The 17,889-nt window shown below is 38.5% G+C and overlaps 1 protein-coding gene across 1 annotated transcript in view; it reads left to right on the plus strand.

Annotated features, from left to right (window-relative positions):
* Positions 1-17,000, plus strand: part of LOC119572319 (general transcription factor IIF subunit 1-like) — a 28,927-nt gene extending 11,927 nt beyond the window's left edge. The window contains exons 6-12 of the mRNA XM_037919357.1: positions 8,008-8,126; positions 11,009-11,143; positions 11,297-11,408; positions 13,337-13,554; positions 15,326-15,401; positions 15,779-15,919; positions 16,320-17,000. Coding sequence (XP_037775285.1) covers positions 8,008-8,126; positions 11,009-11,143; positions 11,297-11,408; positions 13,337-13,554; positions 15,326-15,401; positions 15,779-15,919; positions 16,320-16,527 — 1,009 coding nt within the window. The 3' untranslated portion in view covers positions 16,528-17,000. The remainder of the gene's footprint in view (positions 1-8,007; positions 8,127-11,008; positions 11,144-11,296; positions 11,409-13,336; positions 13,555-15,325; positions 15,402-15,778; positions 15,920-16,319) is intronic.
* Positions 17,001-17,889: the final 889 nt, after the last annotated feature.

Raw genomic sequence — 17,889 nt, forward strand, 5'->3', positions numbered from 1 at the left:
CGAGCAACAGCAAAATAAGTGATGTGTAAGACTATGCAATTTGGGTGCCTTGCACATTTTGCAGGGGTGATATGAGATTAGCATTGCCTCCAAAACTGTATCCGGTACATAATGAATAGTGTACTGATATCCTGTGCATAGCCTGGTCAGTGTAACCTGTTCTTTGGGAGATAGTCCTTTATAGACTTTATTGATTTGTCCATATCAGATGTCCCTGTAATGCTTTTATAATGCCAGATGGTACCATGTCCATTTTTTTTTTTTTTTTTTTTTTTTTTTTTTTTTTTTTTTTTTTTTTTTTTTTTTTTTTTTTTTTTTTTTTTTTTTTTTTTTTTTTTTTTTTTTTTTTTTTTTTTTTTTTTTTTAGTGGTCCACCTGGCCCTCATAATCTCAAAGACACGTTTTTTCATCTGTTTAAGAGATGATGGTACAGCATAGTATGTTTCTTCAAGGGAAAGTGCTAGTTTTACTAACCGATCCACCTTGTCACAGGTTGTTATTCCTGTATGAGAGGATGTCCAGTATTGGTGTAGGATATTCCTAGTTACCATATTTCCTGGACTAAATGCAGTAAGTCTATAGAGTGCACCTTGGCTGTTCACTATCTTTTTTGAAGGCATGGTATATGGCTACTGCCTTGGCATCAGTTATGCTTGCCCAGTTGGAATTTGTACACTTTCATTAAGAGCAATGGCAGGAATTAATAAACCTGTAATGCAAATCAAATGGCAAATATGGACATTGGAAAATGGCCAAACAGCTAAAAATGCTTATGCATAAAATAAGCAAATAGGAGGCACAGAGTTTTGTCACCACAGACACATGTTAGCGTGTGCCTAGCCAACAAGCAGCCACCTGGCAGGGCAGCTACTCATGTAAACCTAATGGCCGGATTTTTGGTGATTTGATTGCTGTGACACAACCGGATTCAGTGGGTTAATTCTGTTATTAAAGTCAAGGGTTTAGGCCTTGTTAATTTGTCAATATGAACATATACATGCGAGCTGTGCCATGGTGCAGTAAGTGTTCCACACATTAAAGTAGAGAATAGTTTGGGCAGTTTTGAACTTCCATTCTATGTTTGACTAAATCAGACTGGTGTTTCAAAGACACAGGGCATACCTAACTTTATAATTAATCTCGTTAGACAAAGCAAGGGAAATTTGTGGTTTGGATTGAAGCTGCAGAAGTCTGATGCTGAGTATGGTGTTGACCTTGCTGATGCAACTATGAATTGAAGGGAAGTCTATCTCTTTCCTCATGACAAGAACTTTAGCAGTCATTGGGTAACCAAGAATGATTCTCATGGTCTTCTTTTGTAAGAATTCAAGGGGGTTGAAACCATTCTGTGGCAGCATTTAAGAACCAGGCTCGCATAGTCTATCATGGTCCTTAGCTAAGTAGGGGTTTCTTCCCAAGTTCATTAGCTGTTTTACTGTAGACCTTATGAACTATCTAAGTAGCTTTTATTTCTGGATCTTTGTGCAGGACATTGGGTAACCAAGAATGATTCTCATGGTCTTCTTTTGTAAGACTTCAAGGGGGATGAAACCATTCTGTGGCAGCATATTAAGAACCAGGCTCGCATAGTCTATCATGGTCCCTAGCTAAGTAGGGGTTTCTTCCCAAGCTCATTAGCTGTTTTACTGTAGACCTTATGAACTATCTAAGTAGCTTTTATTTCAGGATCTTTGTCCAGGTGATATGCTTGTATGCCTATGGAGGATGAAGACCTATGTTTAACAGGGTTTGTGGGGTGGAATTGGTTAATGATGTTACCAACTTGTTGACAGAGAGTGTCATAAAAATTATCAAGGCTGGTAGGAGTAAACTTTTCATACCAGCAGCCAATCATTTTAATAAACATTATGATTTTTAGTAGCAAGATGATATGGAAGGTATGGTTGGGGTGGGCTTCTTTTTCAATATGGGAGGGTTGTACGCAATGCCCAACAATCACTGACTAAGAATGGGATGACTTTTGCAGTGATTGGGAGTGTGTGCTGATTGTATAGAGCTATATAATCTAATTTGCCACCTAGGTAATGAGTCTTTTCTAAGGAGCATGATAGGTGTATGAGATCTTTAGTGTTTTGGAGTCCTAATAAACTTACCGTTTGGATGACGAGCATTAGAATCCCTACACAGTAAGACAGTATCAGTATGTATCATCCTCTCAGGAGGTTTAGGTACCAATTCACTTCACTATCATGTGGGATATATACTTTAATGAAGGTGATAGCTTTACTATCAAAAAATATTTTGACACCAAGATGTTCAGCATGTGTTGTCATGTTTGTTATTGATCACTTTTGATGGAAAAGTATTCTTAATGTTAATACCAAGTCCTCTTGTAGAGGGATGAACAATATTTAGGTTTGTCATATGTGTATCCTGTAATTTTTGTATAAGGCAACACACATCAACATCTTCAAAGTGAAGATACTGAGAGAGGGTTGCCTTACATTTCTGCAAACTGTTAATGTTCCAGGTAATATATTTCAAAAGGTATCACTTGACCATTTCCAAGGCCCACTGCAGGTTGAGGCTGCCATTGCTCGAGGAATGCAAACATCCTTTCTTGTAACTGTGATTGTTGAACCATCTGTCGTTGCATCATGAACATCTGCTCCATTTCCTTGAGCAGCATTTGCAGCAGATCCTTCATTTCACTGCTGGGGTTGGTGCTGGAGCTGGTGCTGGAGTTAGTGATTGAGTTGAAAGGGCTTTTACTTCTTTTGGTGCAGGTACTGTGGCCGGTGCCGTGGCTTTCTTTGAAGAGGCCATCACTGTTGTCCTCTGCAGGTGTGGGAATTCCCCCACATTATTAAGAAGAGCTGAAAGGGATTTTTTGGGGGGAGGGGCTGCCTGCTTTTTTTGGCTGTTTACTTTCCTATACTTTGGATAGTAAGTGAATAATGGAGAATTTGCATTATACTCTTGATGACAGTTCATCCATTTTCAAGGGATAGTTTTGCCTTCTGAAATCTTTTCTGTGCATTCTGAACTTTCGTGAGGAAGAGCACAGTATCGGCATCATGGTGCATCTTGTGGAGAAGCACGAGCTCCATGTCCCTATTTGAACTATTAGAGCAAAGCAGGGTCAGGGATTGGAAGACGGCACACCAATTTATAGTTTTGGGGATTATATCTCCCTCTTATGTTATGATGACTCCTGGGTCTTCAATCCTTTCACTGTCATATGCCTGGCATGTACATCCTTTTATTCAGATTTTTGGCTGATCTCAAACCTCAAATTTGGTAAGAAAATAAAGCCAGCATTGGAAAAATATTGCTATCAATTCCTATTTCAAGTTTAATAATCCTGAAGAAAAAAAATTGTTCATGAATATCAAAGAATATAAGACAAGGTATTTAGAGCACATTCTGAAGCAAGATTAAGTCAATCTTCATTATATTGATATTCAAATTAGTAGATAAATGGAAAAGAAATTAAATGAGAAATATTCCATTGTGTGTTTCTCTCATAATGGCTATCAGGTGCATCAGTACTGTCTGGGCAAATTAATTTAAAGTTAAAAAAGTAATAGTGTCAGAAAGTTAACATAACAAAGGGTCCAAACTCATATTTGGCAGCTGAGATCAATAATTTGAAGAACTTTGATATGATAAAACCTATGAACTAATATATGTAGAATTATTATTTGTAAATCATGAAAATAATGTCAGAATAGTGGTGTCCAGCACATGCTGTTGCTCAACAGTCTGGACAACTGAAGTGGCAACCTGAGTTGTTGTCAGGGCTCAGCATCAGTTCTTTGTTTTAGTCATTGGGTAAATAGGGAAATTGCTACCTTGTTCCTCTTGTTAACCCATTCGCCCCGGAATTTTTCGCTCGTCGCTGGGCCCCGCTCCCGGGAATAGTTGCCAGCCGTGTGGGCCTTCACAACAGGATTTTTTCTGGCGCGGCGCGGCGGCGCAAAGACCATCATATCAATTTTGCATTAATCTATCCATAGATTTTGTAGTAACGTTTGTTTTTATAAAAGGGTAATATGTAGAAAATGCACTTTTCTCATGGTGTTTTCTAGGCATCTTTTCGCCTTTGTATTGACGAGATATACTGAATCGCTTCCAAGTTGTCTATATTTACAGATGACATCAACACTTTGATGGTAAAAGTTAGTGTTGTTTTTGAACGAGAGGTAAAAGTATGGACTTAGCCGTTTTTTGTTTGTTTTTTCAAACATTGAAATGAAGCAAAATATGAAGCACAGCAGCAAGCCAAATATAACTTTGATACTCAGAAGTAGTGCATTGTCCATATGAGAGATCAAACCATGTTTTTTTTTTTTTTTTTTTTTCATTCAACAGAAAAGGAAGAAAAGCAGAAGTGAATGTAGCTTCACTTTGATGTTCAAAAATAACTTTGTATTGATATGTGAGGTCACACTGTGTAAGTTTACTGTTTTTTTTTCTTGTAAGAGACTTGTAAGAGATAATATAGTTCATTTAGCTTATTTATGAATTATAAAAGTTGCTGTTTTGTTATATAGGAGGTCAGAATGTGGACTTAGCTGCCTCTTTCAATTACAGAAAGGAGAACAAGAAACAGAATTGTACCCATCACCATTTTATTGTTTTATTTATGTCAAATTTTTCTGCGAGTGGTACTTTTCAAAGCACCCGTAGGTGCCGGACACACAGTTCTGGTCATCTTCCTCCTTCCGGCCCTGTAGCAGAGGAAGCATCTTCTGTATTTCCTTCCAGGCATCTCCCTCACAATATGTGCAGTCCTGCCCTGAAACCTGGAAGGAGAAGGCAGCGTTGACGGGCGCCCTCTTGCACTGTAGGGCTCGATGTCAGGGAGGAAACTGTTGATAATTGACATGGCGAGGTCGAGGCGAAAATCTATTTGCTCGCACCTGTTTCCCAAATACTTGTAAACAGAGTGGCTGTTTACAGTAGCCAAGTCATAAATATAAAAAAAAATCTTCTTATACCACTTCAGTGACCTGCGCACTGAAGGGTATGACTGAGCCAGCTGGTCGCCCAAGTCCACTCCTTTCATTCCGTCGTTGTACGCAACGACGCACTCTGGCTTGGAGACCATCGAACCTCCACGGCGCAGAACCTCCACCGTGTGTGATGTGTGGACCGTAGAAAGCATATTTACCTGCTTTACATCCATCCAGGACAACGCCAACATGCCGGTAGGGGAACTACGGGAGTCCACGTCCCCCCGCTTCCGCACCTTCAAATCACGGGGCATGTGGCGGCGGTTCAGGCGCACAGTCCCCACTGCACCAGTCTTCCTGGATTGTAGAAAATGAAATAATACTGGAGAGGTGTACCAGTTATCGACGAAAACGGTGTACCCTTTCCAGAAGAAGTCACCCTCCTCCATCAGGTCTACTACCGCTTTCTGGGAGGACGGTAGAGACCCCTGCTCCTTGCCAGTATATATCTTGAAAACGGCAGTGTATCCCGCACACGGGCCGTCGCTGGCTGAAAGTTTATAAACTTTTATGCCAAATCTTGCCCGCTTGCTCGGATTGTAAGTGCGGAAACTTAGGCGACCCCTAAATTTCCACAATGACTCGTCAATCGATATATGCCTATCCGGGGTGAAGACCTTCCTAAATCGATCGCCAAGAATGGTAATGACTTCCCTCAGCTTCCACAGTCGATCATCCTCTTCAAGTTGCCCCTCATTATTCTGAAAATGGAGGTTGCGGGAAATCTGCTCAAACCTCTCGCGAGGCATGGTCGACGGGAAAATTGGCATGGCCACCCCTGGATTCCTCGACCAGTAAAAGGCCAGCCGAGGTTTCTTATTTATCCCCATCAGCAGCCGGAGCCCAAGGTAAACATGGAGCTCGGCACTCGTGATTGGGGTCCATCGCCGTCTTCGTCCGGTCTCGTTCGCCTCCGCAAATCTGTCAGTAGGGAAATGTAATGCATTAGGAGATGTAGGTACACTTATTACCTTTGAGTATCTGAATAATAGCAGTAATGTATATAAAAGAAAAGCTATGCGAATCAACTCTACATACCTATTCGTCTCTTCCACTATGAAGTCAATAAGTTTGTCAGTGATGAACTCCCTGTAGACTGCTAGCGGAGTCGAATCTTCGGCCAAGTCAACCTTGACACCAGGTGTACCAGAAAAACTGTATTTTCTGGGTACATTCTCCCTCCTCCTCCACCTAAAGTCTGGGGTCCCTGGAGCGTTGCTGTTCCATGTTTTATTGACGTGGACGGACAGAGGCTCATCACTATCGAATGTCGAGTCCAACGAGTGTGAGACGAAGTCTAAGTCATCGTCACTTGGGGCCTCATAATCAATGTCCGAGGCTGAGTCATCGTTGGGGATTAGCTCATCCCCAGTGTCGTCGTCCTCCGAGGAACTCGACTCTGACAAAAATGTCGAGGTGGGCGGCCTCGGCTGGTAACGAGAGCGAGAGTGAGAGCGAGGGCGAGAGCGAGAGTGAGAGTGAGAGCGAGAGTGAGAGCGAGAGTGAGGGCTAGAGCGAGAGTGAGAGCGAGAACGAGAGGGAGGGCTAGAGCGAGAAAGGGAGCGAAGGGCTAGAGCGAGAAAGGGAGCGAGGGCTAGAGCGAGAGCTTATACCTTCCATGGCTGCGATCGTTCTGCGAGAGAGAGGGCTAGAGCGAGAGCCAGAAAGGGAGCGAGAACTCAAACCTTTCAAGGCTGCGATCGTTCTGCTGGAATGAGCGTTTGACTGTCCTCCGAGGAACTCGACTCTGACAAAAATGTCGAGGTGGACGGCCTCGGCTGGTGGCGAGAACAAGAACGAGCTCATACCTTTCAAGGCTGCGATCGTTCTGCGAGAGCGAGAGCGAGGGCTAGAGCGAGAGTGAGAGCGAGAACGAGAGGGAGGGCTAGAGCGAGAAAGGGAGCGAGGGCTAGAGCGAGAAAGGGAGCGAGGGCTAGAGCGAGAGCTCATACCTTCCATGGCTGCGATCGTTCTGCGAGAGGGCTAGAGCGAGAGCGAGAAAGGGAGCGAGAACTCAAACCTTTCAAGGCTGCGATCGTTCTGCTGGAATGAGCGTTTGACTGACCTTTTATTCACATCGCTAACCAATGAAATCACGCCATGTGACCTGAACAACCAATCAAAGCAATTACTAGTTTCCAGCCAGTCAGGTCAAGGTACATCATAATCACGCAATCTTGTGTGAACAAATCACATAATTACACATCATAAATAATTACATCATAAATTACATACGTCATAAATTACATACGTCACATAATTATCAACCAATCATGTAAAACTAGTAGCAGAGCCATCTATTAGGTAAAAAAAAAAATAAACATTCAGTCTGTAGTCAGACATCATGGCAAGAATACGTGCCAAACGTTACGGGGCTCGTAGAAGCCATGGCAAGATTAGATGCCAAACGTGTTGGCGTCCATTGAGAGCATGGCAAGAATAGATGCCAAACGGGGCGAATGGGTTAATACTGCTTTCTGTTGTGAACCCACCTTTAGCTGAAAATGTACTCATGGTAGGCACAGGTCTGTGGGAATACATAAAGGAACTTGCATCAGTAGTATAAAAACAATAATAATAATAAAAATATTGTTAAGTTAAACCTATTTTCATGTGATATGGTATGTAACCTGTTACTGTCATATAATGAATTTGTGATTTTATAGGTATATTTCATGCAACTATCCTACATCAGTTTTTGGGGCTGGGCTTACCAACTATTGGCTCTAATTAAACAGATTAAAGATTTATAATATACTTTATCTAAATCTCATATTTTGTAAATTTTAAGAAAAGAATGATTGTATAAATATAACTCGACTACACCTGTCAAAAACTATCCCCAAAAAGCCTCAGATTCTGTAATAAGTATCTAAGCTAAATGAATACACAACTTTACTAGATATAAAATACTGAATAGGGTTGGCAGTCACAGGGAGATATTTTCAAAAATATATATAACTTAGATTTTGAACAAGGAAAAAGCATGATGATGACAATAAACAACCTGATTGTGTTTTTTGAACAGGCGAGACAAAATTATGAACTACTTCTCGGTGATGTACCAGAAGAAACTTAAGAAAGATGGAGGAGAGGAAGGAGAGGAAGGAGAAGAGGCCACAAAGAAGAAAGGATCTTCAAGCAAGAGTAAGAAATAAATCTTGTTTAAGCCATGTATAGTAGTGTTCTTCAAATTTTCAACTGCAATGCACTTCAGTTATTTGTATTACTCACATGACTCCGTTGTATATTAGCCTGTAGTGTTACACCTGTTCTCAACCAGCATGAAAGTTTATACAGGCATTTGGGCTTGTCTGATTATAGCAAGATTGGATGTACCCTTTCAGCATTTTCAGATTTTATGCTTTTATCAAAAGTTTGCAATTGTAGGAAACTGATAATGAGGGATGAGAAAGTTTTTCACATTTCTTTTTGTAACTTGTCATTTCTAAGTAATTTAGTCTTGCTCAAACATTGGCAATTGGCATTTTGTAAATTAACTCAGTACCGCTGGGAAAATGCTATACTTTGCCACAAAGGCGTCATTTAGTAGGCCTTGTGACCTTAGCAGATTTCACCTTTCCTTGAATTTGTAGGGGAAAACTTTTTTTTTTACTAATGCTATGAATATCCATGATATTTTTTTTTATTATAGACATTATAATTACTATAATGTTATTGACATTAGTAACAGCAATATAAGATAATGTAAAATATTTTTGAAAATCAAGGAAAAGGGCAAACAGGTCAGACAGGCAGTACTTGTAACTGGCTTATTGGTGACTTAGAACAAGTGTAGCCATCTGTGTGTGAAAACTTCATCAAATAAGTTGAAATAGTGAATATTAACTCAGTGTTGCCAGGAAAAAGCTGTGCTAATTTTAGAAATCTTTGTGAAATGTCTGTGCACAAAGATGGCTCTGCAAGTGCTTAGCCACAAAGGAGTCAATTAGTAGACCTTGTGACCTTACCTGATTTCACCTTATCTTGAATTGGCAGGATTTTTTTTTTTTTTTTTTTTTTTTTTTTTTTTTTTTCCATTAATATCAAAGGTTTTATTTTTATTATAAACATTATAATTACTATAATGTTATAAACATTAGTAACGGCAAAATAAGAACATAAAATATTTTCATAAATCAAGGAAAAAGGGAAACGGGTGAGACAGGCAGTAATTGTAGTTGGCTCATTGGTGACTTAGTACAAGTATAGCCATCTGTGTGTAAAAATAATTCATAAAGTAAACTCAGTGGCCATTGCATATACATACATGCCATGCCTGTCAGATTTAGATTAACCCTTTCCGGATGGATGGCATGTACGCACATACCATGCATGGCATGTCTGGACTATCTGCTGGGGGCATGTGCATACATGCCATGGTGTATGTATGGCCATGCCATGATTTTTTTTTTTTTGTTACAATTACGGCAAAATAATATTTTTTTTGCCACTGAAACTGTGAATAAGTAGTTTTTAAAATTTTTTCTCATTTTTCCTATACCATGCATTTCATAAAGGCTTCTCAGGCTTCCGAGTTTAGCGTAAAAAAAATTACGCCGGTAATCGACTACATTGGCCAGAGATATTATATAGTATTCACAAAGTGATGATGTAAAACCACGTGAAAATACCGATATGTATTAAAAAAAAAAAAAAAAAAAAAAAAAAAAAACACTTATTTATAAAAACACTGAACATAAAAGTATATCTATATGGAAGTGATAATATAAAAATGTTGAAACTAAAGTTATCTTATAAAAAAAAAAAAAAAAAAAAAAAAAAAAAAAAAAAATCTACGGTTTCAACTCCATGATGCCACCCACTGCTTATTTTTTTCAGACTATAGAGCGAATAATGATCAACTATGGAGTTTATATAACAAAAATATCCTACAGTATTGATTTATCAGGAAATATGGCAAATAGAGACCTTGGAAAATAATAATTTTGAAAATACAACATAGGCTCTTTGTATTACGAAGAAAAGGCAAGGGATGCTGGTATTGGGTATGATCGATCGCGCATGCTAGGGTGACGATATAAGCCCCCAGCAGCGAGGACCAGGCCACTATGAATACTACCCGTCGGGAAAGGGTTAACCCATAATTGACGGGTAGCATTCATAGTGGCCTGGGCCTCGCTGCCGGGGGCTTATATCGTCGCCCGAGCATGCGCGACCACACATGCCAAATACCAGCATCCCATGCCGTTTCTTCGTAATACTACGAAGATATGTTGTATTTTCAATTTTCATTATTTTTTAGTCTCTACTTGCCAAACTTCCTGATAAATCGAGACTAAAGGGCATTTTTGTTGTTATATAGACTCCATAGTTGATCATTATTCGGTCTATAGTCCGAATAAAATAAGCAGTGTGTGGCATCATGGAGTTGAAATTGTCGGTTTGTTGCATTTTTTTTGTTTGTTGCATGGTAAAAATGAGAAAGTGTTAGAACCGACTTAATCACACTTTCACTGGCAAAAAAATAATCTTTTGCCGTGATTGTAACAAAAAAAAACTCATGGCATGTCCATGCATACTCTATGGCATGTGCGTACGTGCCCCCGGCAGATGGTCCCGCCATGCCATGGCATGTACGTACATGCCACCCGTCGGCAATGGGTTAAGGGTGGTTTGACATTGTTGCACTAATGCTTTTGTTAAAGACCCCTTATCTGAAATTGTCTGTGGCACATGCACTTTCCTTCATGTATGCATTTTCCAATTATTTTTGTCACATGCTTGTATCAGATTTACTATTTTCCATGGAAAGCTGAATTTGTGCTCATTTTAAAGGATAACATTTCACCAGTAAGTTGTTTCAAATGACAGCTAAAGTTATCACTGGGATATGAAGTCAGATTTTTTCATGATGATAGGTCATCAGTTTGTAAAAGAATTAATTGATAGGCCTACAGTTATTAATGAAAAGTGTAAAATTTTGTGCAAGTCTACTTTGGGTAGAAATAAGACAACCAAGAGCATGTAAAAAGAGCAATATTACACAAGATTTTCATTCATTTCAGACTTGAGACTCTCAGAAATGGATGATTGGATGTCTGATGATGAGTCAGGTAGCAATGAAGAAATTGACGAAGAGGAACGGGAAATGCAAAAGAAGAAGAAAAAGAAGGTTCAGTCGAAAGGGAGACACCAACATGGTAAGCGTCAACCAGCCTGTCATTTTTAGCCAGAAGAGCACTTTTTCTCAAGTATATTGTAAAAAAAAAAGAAATCCATAACCCTCAATTTATTTCATGGTTAGTCATATTGTTATTTTTGACAAAGTATATGCACATTCTCTTGTCTCCCAGGGGGAAAGAAGAAAAAGAATCCAGATGGAGACAGTGAAGAAGATTGCCTAGAGGAGAGTGATGAATACAATGACGGTGCCGAGCACGACTATATCTCAAGTGATTCTTCAGAGTAAGTGGGATCCCAAATCTTTTCTTTTTTCTTCTGATTTCTTTAATTAAGAAAAGTACTTGATTTCTCCAATATTTGTTTGCCAAATTATTTTGTGTGTGATATACTGCTAAAGCCAGAAGGGCAAGTATATAGTTGCCAAATCCCCTGTGATTTTAGTTCATTAATCTATTCATGCTTAGATGATGACACGTCACATCCTGTCATGGTAGACAACCAGGATAATGTTGTTTGGTTGATCCTGCTCTGTTATATAGTTTTGTATGATAAGCAGTTGTGCACTTGTTTGGCCCTGGCTACTTTCTTTGGAGAAATAGTCTCGGAAAAGTAAGCTAAAGCCTCTTTTTAACCCCATCAATCAGGATGATACGACCATCATATCATGAAAAAATCTGGCTTGAGGTGTGGGTGACATGAACATGATGTCACGGGAAAATCTGGCTATAGGCCCAGTAATGCGAACCTGCCATCGTGAGCATTTTGGCTGAAAGCTGGGGTGACAGGAAAGACTCGCCACAAGTGCATGAACCTCTTGGGAGGTTGGTTAGACTCATTTGGCGATTTTCATTATTCCCTATCAATGTACAAGTGTGGAATGTAATGTCTGTGAGCCATTACTGAAAGAGTTCCGGCTGCCATTTCCATGCTCAGCATCGTATTCCCAGTGCCGCAGATTGTATTACAGAAAATCAAATATTACAAAAAAAAAATTAAAACACAAATAACCAAGTGTTGAATTTTTTTTTTTCTTGTACTGAGTTGTAGACTACCTGATATGGAGTCTATGCAAAGAAAACCATCTATTACCAACTGGATAATGCAGATCAAATGGCAAATATGGACATTGGAAAATGGCAAAAAAAGCTAAAAGGCACATTGTAAGTAGGAGGCATAGTCTAGCCACCGCACACATGTACGTGTGCACTCAGCCTACAAGCCATGCAACTGGCATTGTGGCTGCTCATATAAGCCTAGTGCCCAGATTTTTGGTCGTGATTGTCGTGGATCTAAAGGGATAATAGAATTAGCTACAAATTGTTTATGCTGCAACCAAGAGCGTAGAGAGTGGGCCAATTTTATGTTTTCCATGCTTTTGGTGACTTTGCGCTTGTATAGCTATCAGTGGGTAAACAAAATTAACAAAATAAAAGCACAGTGGACATTGCATAGCCACTGCCAATTTGTTAAAATGATTCACTTGTAGATTTTAATATCATCTTTAGTTTATTGGCTGGCCATTATTGAGGATATTGTGCTAAGATGTTGAGAAGAAATGCATTTTAGATGAGAGGTCCTGTGTCTTCTGATATTGTATAAAGCTGACTATCAATGTGGGGAACAACTTTAACCCTTTCCCGATGGGTAGTATTCATAGTGGCCCGGGCCTCGCTGCCGGGGGTTTATATTGTCACCCTAGCATGCGCGACCGCTCATGCCCAATACCAGCATCCTTTGCCGTTTCTTTGTAATACTATGAGCATATGTTGTATTTTCAGTTATCGTTATTTTCTGAAGTCTCTATTTGCCATATTTCCTGATAAATCAAGACTGAAGGATATTTTTGTTGTTATATAGACTCCATAGTAGTCCGAATAAAATAAGCAGTGTGTGGCATCATGGAGTTGAAATTGTAGTAGTAGTTTTTTTTTTTTTTTTTTTTTTTTTTAAATATAAATTAAAAAGTTAATAATTTTATTTTTTCAAAAAATAATATTTTGCCATGATTGTAAAAAAAAAAAAAAAAAAAACTCATGGCCTGTCCATACATACACCATGGCTTGTACGTACATACCACTGGCAGATAGTCCTGCCATGCCATGGCATGTACATACATGCCACCCGTCGGCAAAGGGTTAAGATAATTATTGTATAAATTATTGTATTTATATATTTCTGCCTCCACATAACACCATTCTTTCCATACACAGCTCTGAAGCTGAGAATGATGAGGTTGTCACCAAGGAGTTAGCAGGAGTTGATGAAGCAGATGCCCTGAGGAAACTCTTAGGCTCTGAAGATGAGGAAGAAGAGGAGAAGGAGAAGGAGAAAGAAGAGGAGGATGAGGAGAAGAAGGAAGGGGAGGAGAAAGAGGAGAAGGAGAAGAAAAAGAAGAAGAAGAAGAAAAAGGATAAGAAGAAAGATCAAGGTGAGCGTTTATCCATGTTGCTTTATGTTTCATGTGCTTTTGTGGCTGGCAGATACCCACAGAGTTACCAACTTACCTGCCTGAACTTACTTGCTTATTACTTCCCTTTTCATGTGCCTGCTTGTTTATTTTGCATGTCTACTTTTTAGTTTTTTTTAAGCCAAGCAAGATCTTTTTTCGGTTTTTCTTCAAATAATCATTTTGTTGATAAGTTTTAAAATTGCCTACACTAATTCCAGGTACATTACTATCGAGTAGGATAAAAACATATAAGACTGAATTGTAGTAAACAAAGTGATATAATCTACAGTATACAAGGTTAGTTTTTATTTCTATAATAGAATTTGTAAGATAGTAATTGAACATGAGATTACCAGTAATTATCACAAAGCATTTATAGGTTTCCTGATAAAATTTTTTTTCTTTTTCACTAATGATACTGCAATATACAGAGGCTTTAAGAACCTGTGTTCACTGATTGTATGAAGAATGGTTTAGTGCTAGTGTGATTAATTATGACATATGACTGACCATCATGAGTAAGGGTCACTTTTGGCCCTTCTAGCTGTGCTCTGCTCATCAAGGTGTTTCTCGTATGGACATCATCTAAGAATTGTTTCTAGTTTTTTCACCTGTTCCTTATCAGCTATACAGAAGTGATTGTTGTTTGGGCAGAACTTTTTAGCAAACTGTAGCTCTGAAAATTTTAAGTTTTTGCATTCTTGAATATGTTTTAGTTACAGACAAAACCTGTTGGGCACAATTATTAAAAAGAAAAAAGGAAAAAATAAGTTTTGAGGCTTGTAATAATGAAAAAAATGGCATCCTTCTTATTGTATTAAAATACAGATCATACCCATATTTGTTTCTATTATTACTGTTGTTGTTTTATTGGTATTACTAGCAGTAATAGTAATAGTAGTAGTAGTAGTGATGGGAATAATAATAGTAGTAGTATTAATAGTAGTAGTAGAAGTAGTGGGCAATAGTAATAGTAGTAGTAGTAGCAGTAGTAGTAGTAGTGGGTAATAGTAATAATAGTAGTAGTAGTGCTATTAGTATCATCAATGAGATTTCCATTATGATTACTATAATTATATTCATAGTTATTAACCATTGGATATACTCTGGAACATCTATGTAATGTAAAGGTAGTTTACATTCAAGATTGCATTCCTGTTTTGCAAGCATATGAAACAAATAGCACATCTGGCAAAGGTCCATTCCTTTTTGAACCCACATCCCTGCAGAACAATCAACTTCAGCTTTAGTGTATAAGCTTAGTAGTCAGTTGATAAAAAGCTTTACCTCACATCCTCATGCAAGGATCATAATGATGATAATATTGATGATAGCAATCATGATTATAATGGTGATTAGATGCCATCAGGCTCATGGTGTATTGTATCACGCGATATAGTGAAATTTTCCCCACGCCATGTTAGGATGTCACCTGGCATGAGTAGGGAAATACTGTTGTTATTGTTAATGTTAATAATGTCATTATGACTGTGGTGTTCTATGAAACAAAAATTATAATATGTGCATAGTATTTATCTTGCATTTTAAGTATTCTGAACTCAGAGAGGATTTTTTTTAAATGTTTGCTGGTTGCATGTGTTTGTATGTGAAATCACACTCCTATGTTTACCATCACATGAATTTTAGTCATGTTAACGGATACGTTTAGAGAACATTAAAAAAAAAAAGGTAATTAAGTACGCTCATTTATTCTAGGAAATAATCCTAATATATTGATCTTATTTTGCAGCTGACTCCGATGCCAAGACCTCTGACACCAGTGATGATGAAAAGAAGAAGAAAAAGAAGGATAAAGATGATAAGTCGTGAGTAGAGGAAATGTATTTTAGGTTACTTGGCATATTTTTCCATGGTGATGGGTAAGGTTGTGTAGCAAAGGAAGGACATACTTTCTTTGGTAATGTATCTTTGTTATTAGTTTTTGGTTGATATTGTTACAGTTTCAACTTGTATAATTATGACAGTACACAGTAGTAATTCACATCAGTTATACCCATATTTTACAAGGCAAAAATGCATTCAGCAATTTGATTGTGATTGACTGACATAACCATCATCCAATAAAGTATCCTGTTGAAGGCATTTTAGCCCCCCCCCCCCCCCCAAAAAAAAGGAAAATAAATATCAACAGAGAATCATTCCATTCCACAAATTCTGTTAATTAAATGACAAATTGTGACAGGTCTGACAAGGACAAAAATGACGAGGATGGGAATGGCAAGCGTAAATTGGGGAAATCGGGCGCATCAGACAGCCTTGCCAAGAAGGCTCGCTCTGACATCCCAACACCTGGATCTTCCACTCCCTTGGTGGCCCCTGGCAGGTTAGTAAGAGCAGTATCCAAGAGGAAAATTAGGCTGCTGCTCTTTTGTGGTAATTTAAGGCCTTTGGTTGTTAGTGGGATGGTCTCATTTTTTCTCTTTTTCTGTTATGGTTTGTGTCTGTGTTTGCTTCAGTCTGATCTCTCAGTCCATTTGTCCTTCAGTCTGTTTTTGTCTCTTTCTTTTGTCTCATACCTTTTCTTTGTCTGTCTCAGTCTTAGTTGATATATACCTGTGTATCTAATTCTTTTTCAACTTTGTTTCTGTCTGTCTGTTTTTATCCTAGACTCTTTTATTTGCAGTATCTTTTTGACAAAAAAAATTACATATCCTGTCAACTAGGAAGTAAAATCAAACTTCTGTTACTCTCTTCAATTATACATTTCTCATCTTCCTGTACAGTGACAGTGGTGTAACAGAAGAAGCTATCAGACGATACCTGATGCGCAGGCCCATGACCACAACTGAACTCCTCCAGAAATTCAAACTCAAGAAGAAGACAGGCCTGAGCTCCGACCAACTTGTCCAGGCCATTGCCCATATTCTGAAGCGCATTAATCCCATAAAACAGATGGTGACTGGAAAAATGTACCTGTCACTGAAGCAATAGGCCTTAAATTTTGTGTTTTTCTTTTTGCAATTCACTCTTTCTTTTTCTCCTCTAATGTGTGATAATGCTGGTTGTGTGAAGAATGAATGTGCATATTTTTTCATAGTTCAATTTAGATTAAATACAAATGTTTCATGCTAACTATATACTGCATGAAATTAGGCCAAATGAACTATAAATGGAATAAGTTTCATATTTCTTATTTTACAATGTAGAGGTATTGTTATTGCCTCTTCTATATATTTTTCTATAAATATATATATATATATATATAGCCTCTCAGTAGTAATGTTACCATCCAACACTGGGCATGATTGACATTATATTCCATTCATGTGTGTGTGTGTGAAATGACATTTTATAAAAATTAATAAAGTGCTGACAATGAAAGAGTAACACTTACCTCGTACATATTATAATTAATGTTTGAATAAAAGAAGAATTTTGTAAAAATAGGTCGCTAATTTTCCTAATTTCTGGTGTTTTATTTTCTTTTAATACTCTTCAAAACTGCAAAATAAAGCCAAAAAATCACATACATGCATGCATTTCTATATGTATATATACATATATACACACACTCACACATGCTCACACTCATGCACCCCTCCTCACCCCATCCCTTGCTTCTTCTTGTCGTAGGGTGGTGGGTCTTGGAGATGAAGTCTCGGGCCCAATGTAGGAGATCACTCCTATCTTGGACCTCAGCCCTTGCCTCAACAAATTTTTGCAGGTCTTTTTTTCCCTTTTCCTTCTTTCTTCACCACCCCCTTCTTTCTGCTTCCTAAAGTGTGGCCATGCTGAAGAATGAAAGCTGGCTTGTGTCATCATGACGCCTCGGGGGCCATGAGCTGGATCCCCTTGTTTAATTGTCTAAGCCTTTACCCAAATGGGACCCTAAGGAATAGACCATTTTCCTCCCATTTATTTCTTCTCACCATGCCAACAATGAAGATATTTTACCCTTATTAGGGGCTTAAAGGGTTTTGGGCCCCTTCATCTACTAGCCTATTTTAAATTTTAATTTCCCAATGGTTTCCTCCCTCTCCTTGACCACAGCTTCAACTGATACTTATACCCTTTCTCAATGTTTACAGTTACCGTCCTTTCGAATTACCATCCGGCATTACTCACTTAGTACACCCAACATCTCTCTCTCTCCAACATCATCCACTTCATTATGCCAGTCTGTTCATTGTCTCCCCCACCCCCTATTACTACTTTTCATCTTAATCTGCCTCCCAACAGTACTGCCTCTCCATACCTCTCTCCTGCCTCATCCTTCTATTGCTTCCACCTCTAAAACCTTTCGAGTACCGTTTTTGGCCCAGCAAAGTGGGATCATTCTTTGTAAATTCCCCC

The sequence above is a fragment of the Penaeus monodon genome, chromosome 4, assembly GCF_015228065.2.
Source record: "Penaeus monodon isolate SGIC_2016 chromosome 4, NSTDA_Pmon_1, whole genome shotgun sequence".
Classification (NCBI taxonomy): domain Eukaryota; kingdom Metazoa; phylum Arthropoda; class Malacostraca; order Decapoda; family Penaeidae; genus Penaeus; species Penaeus monodon.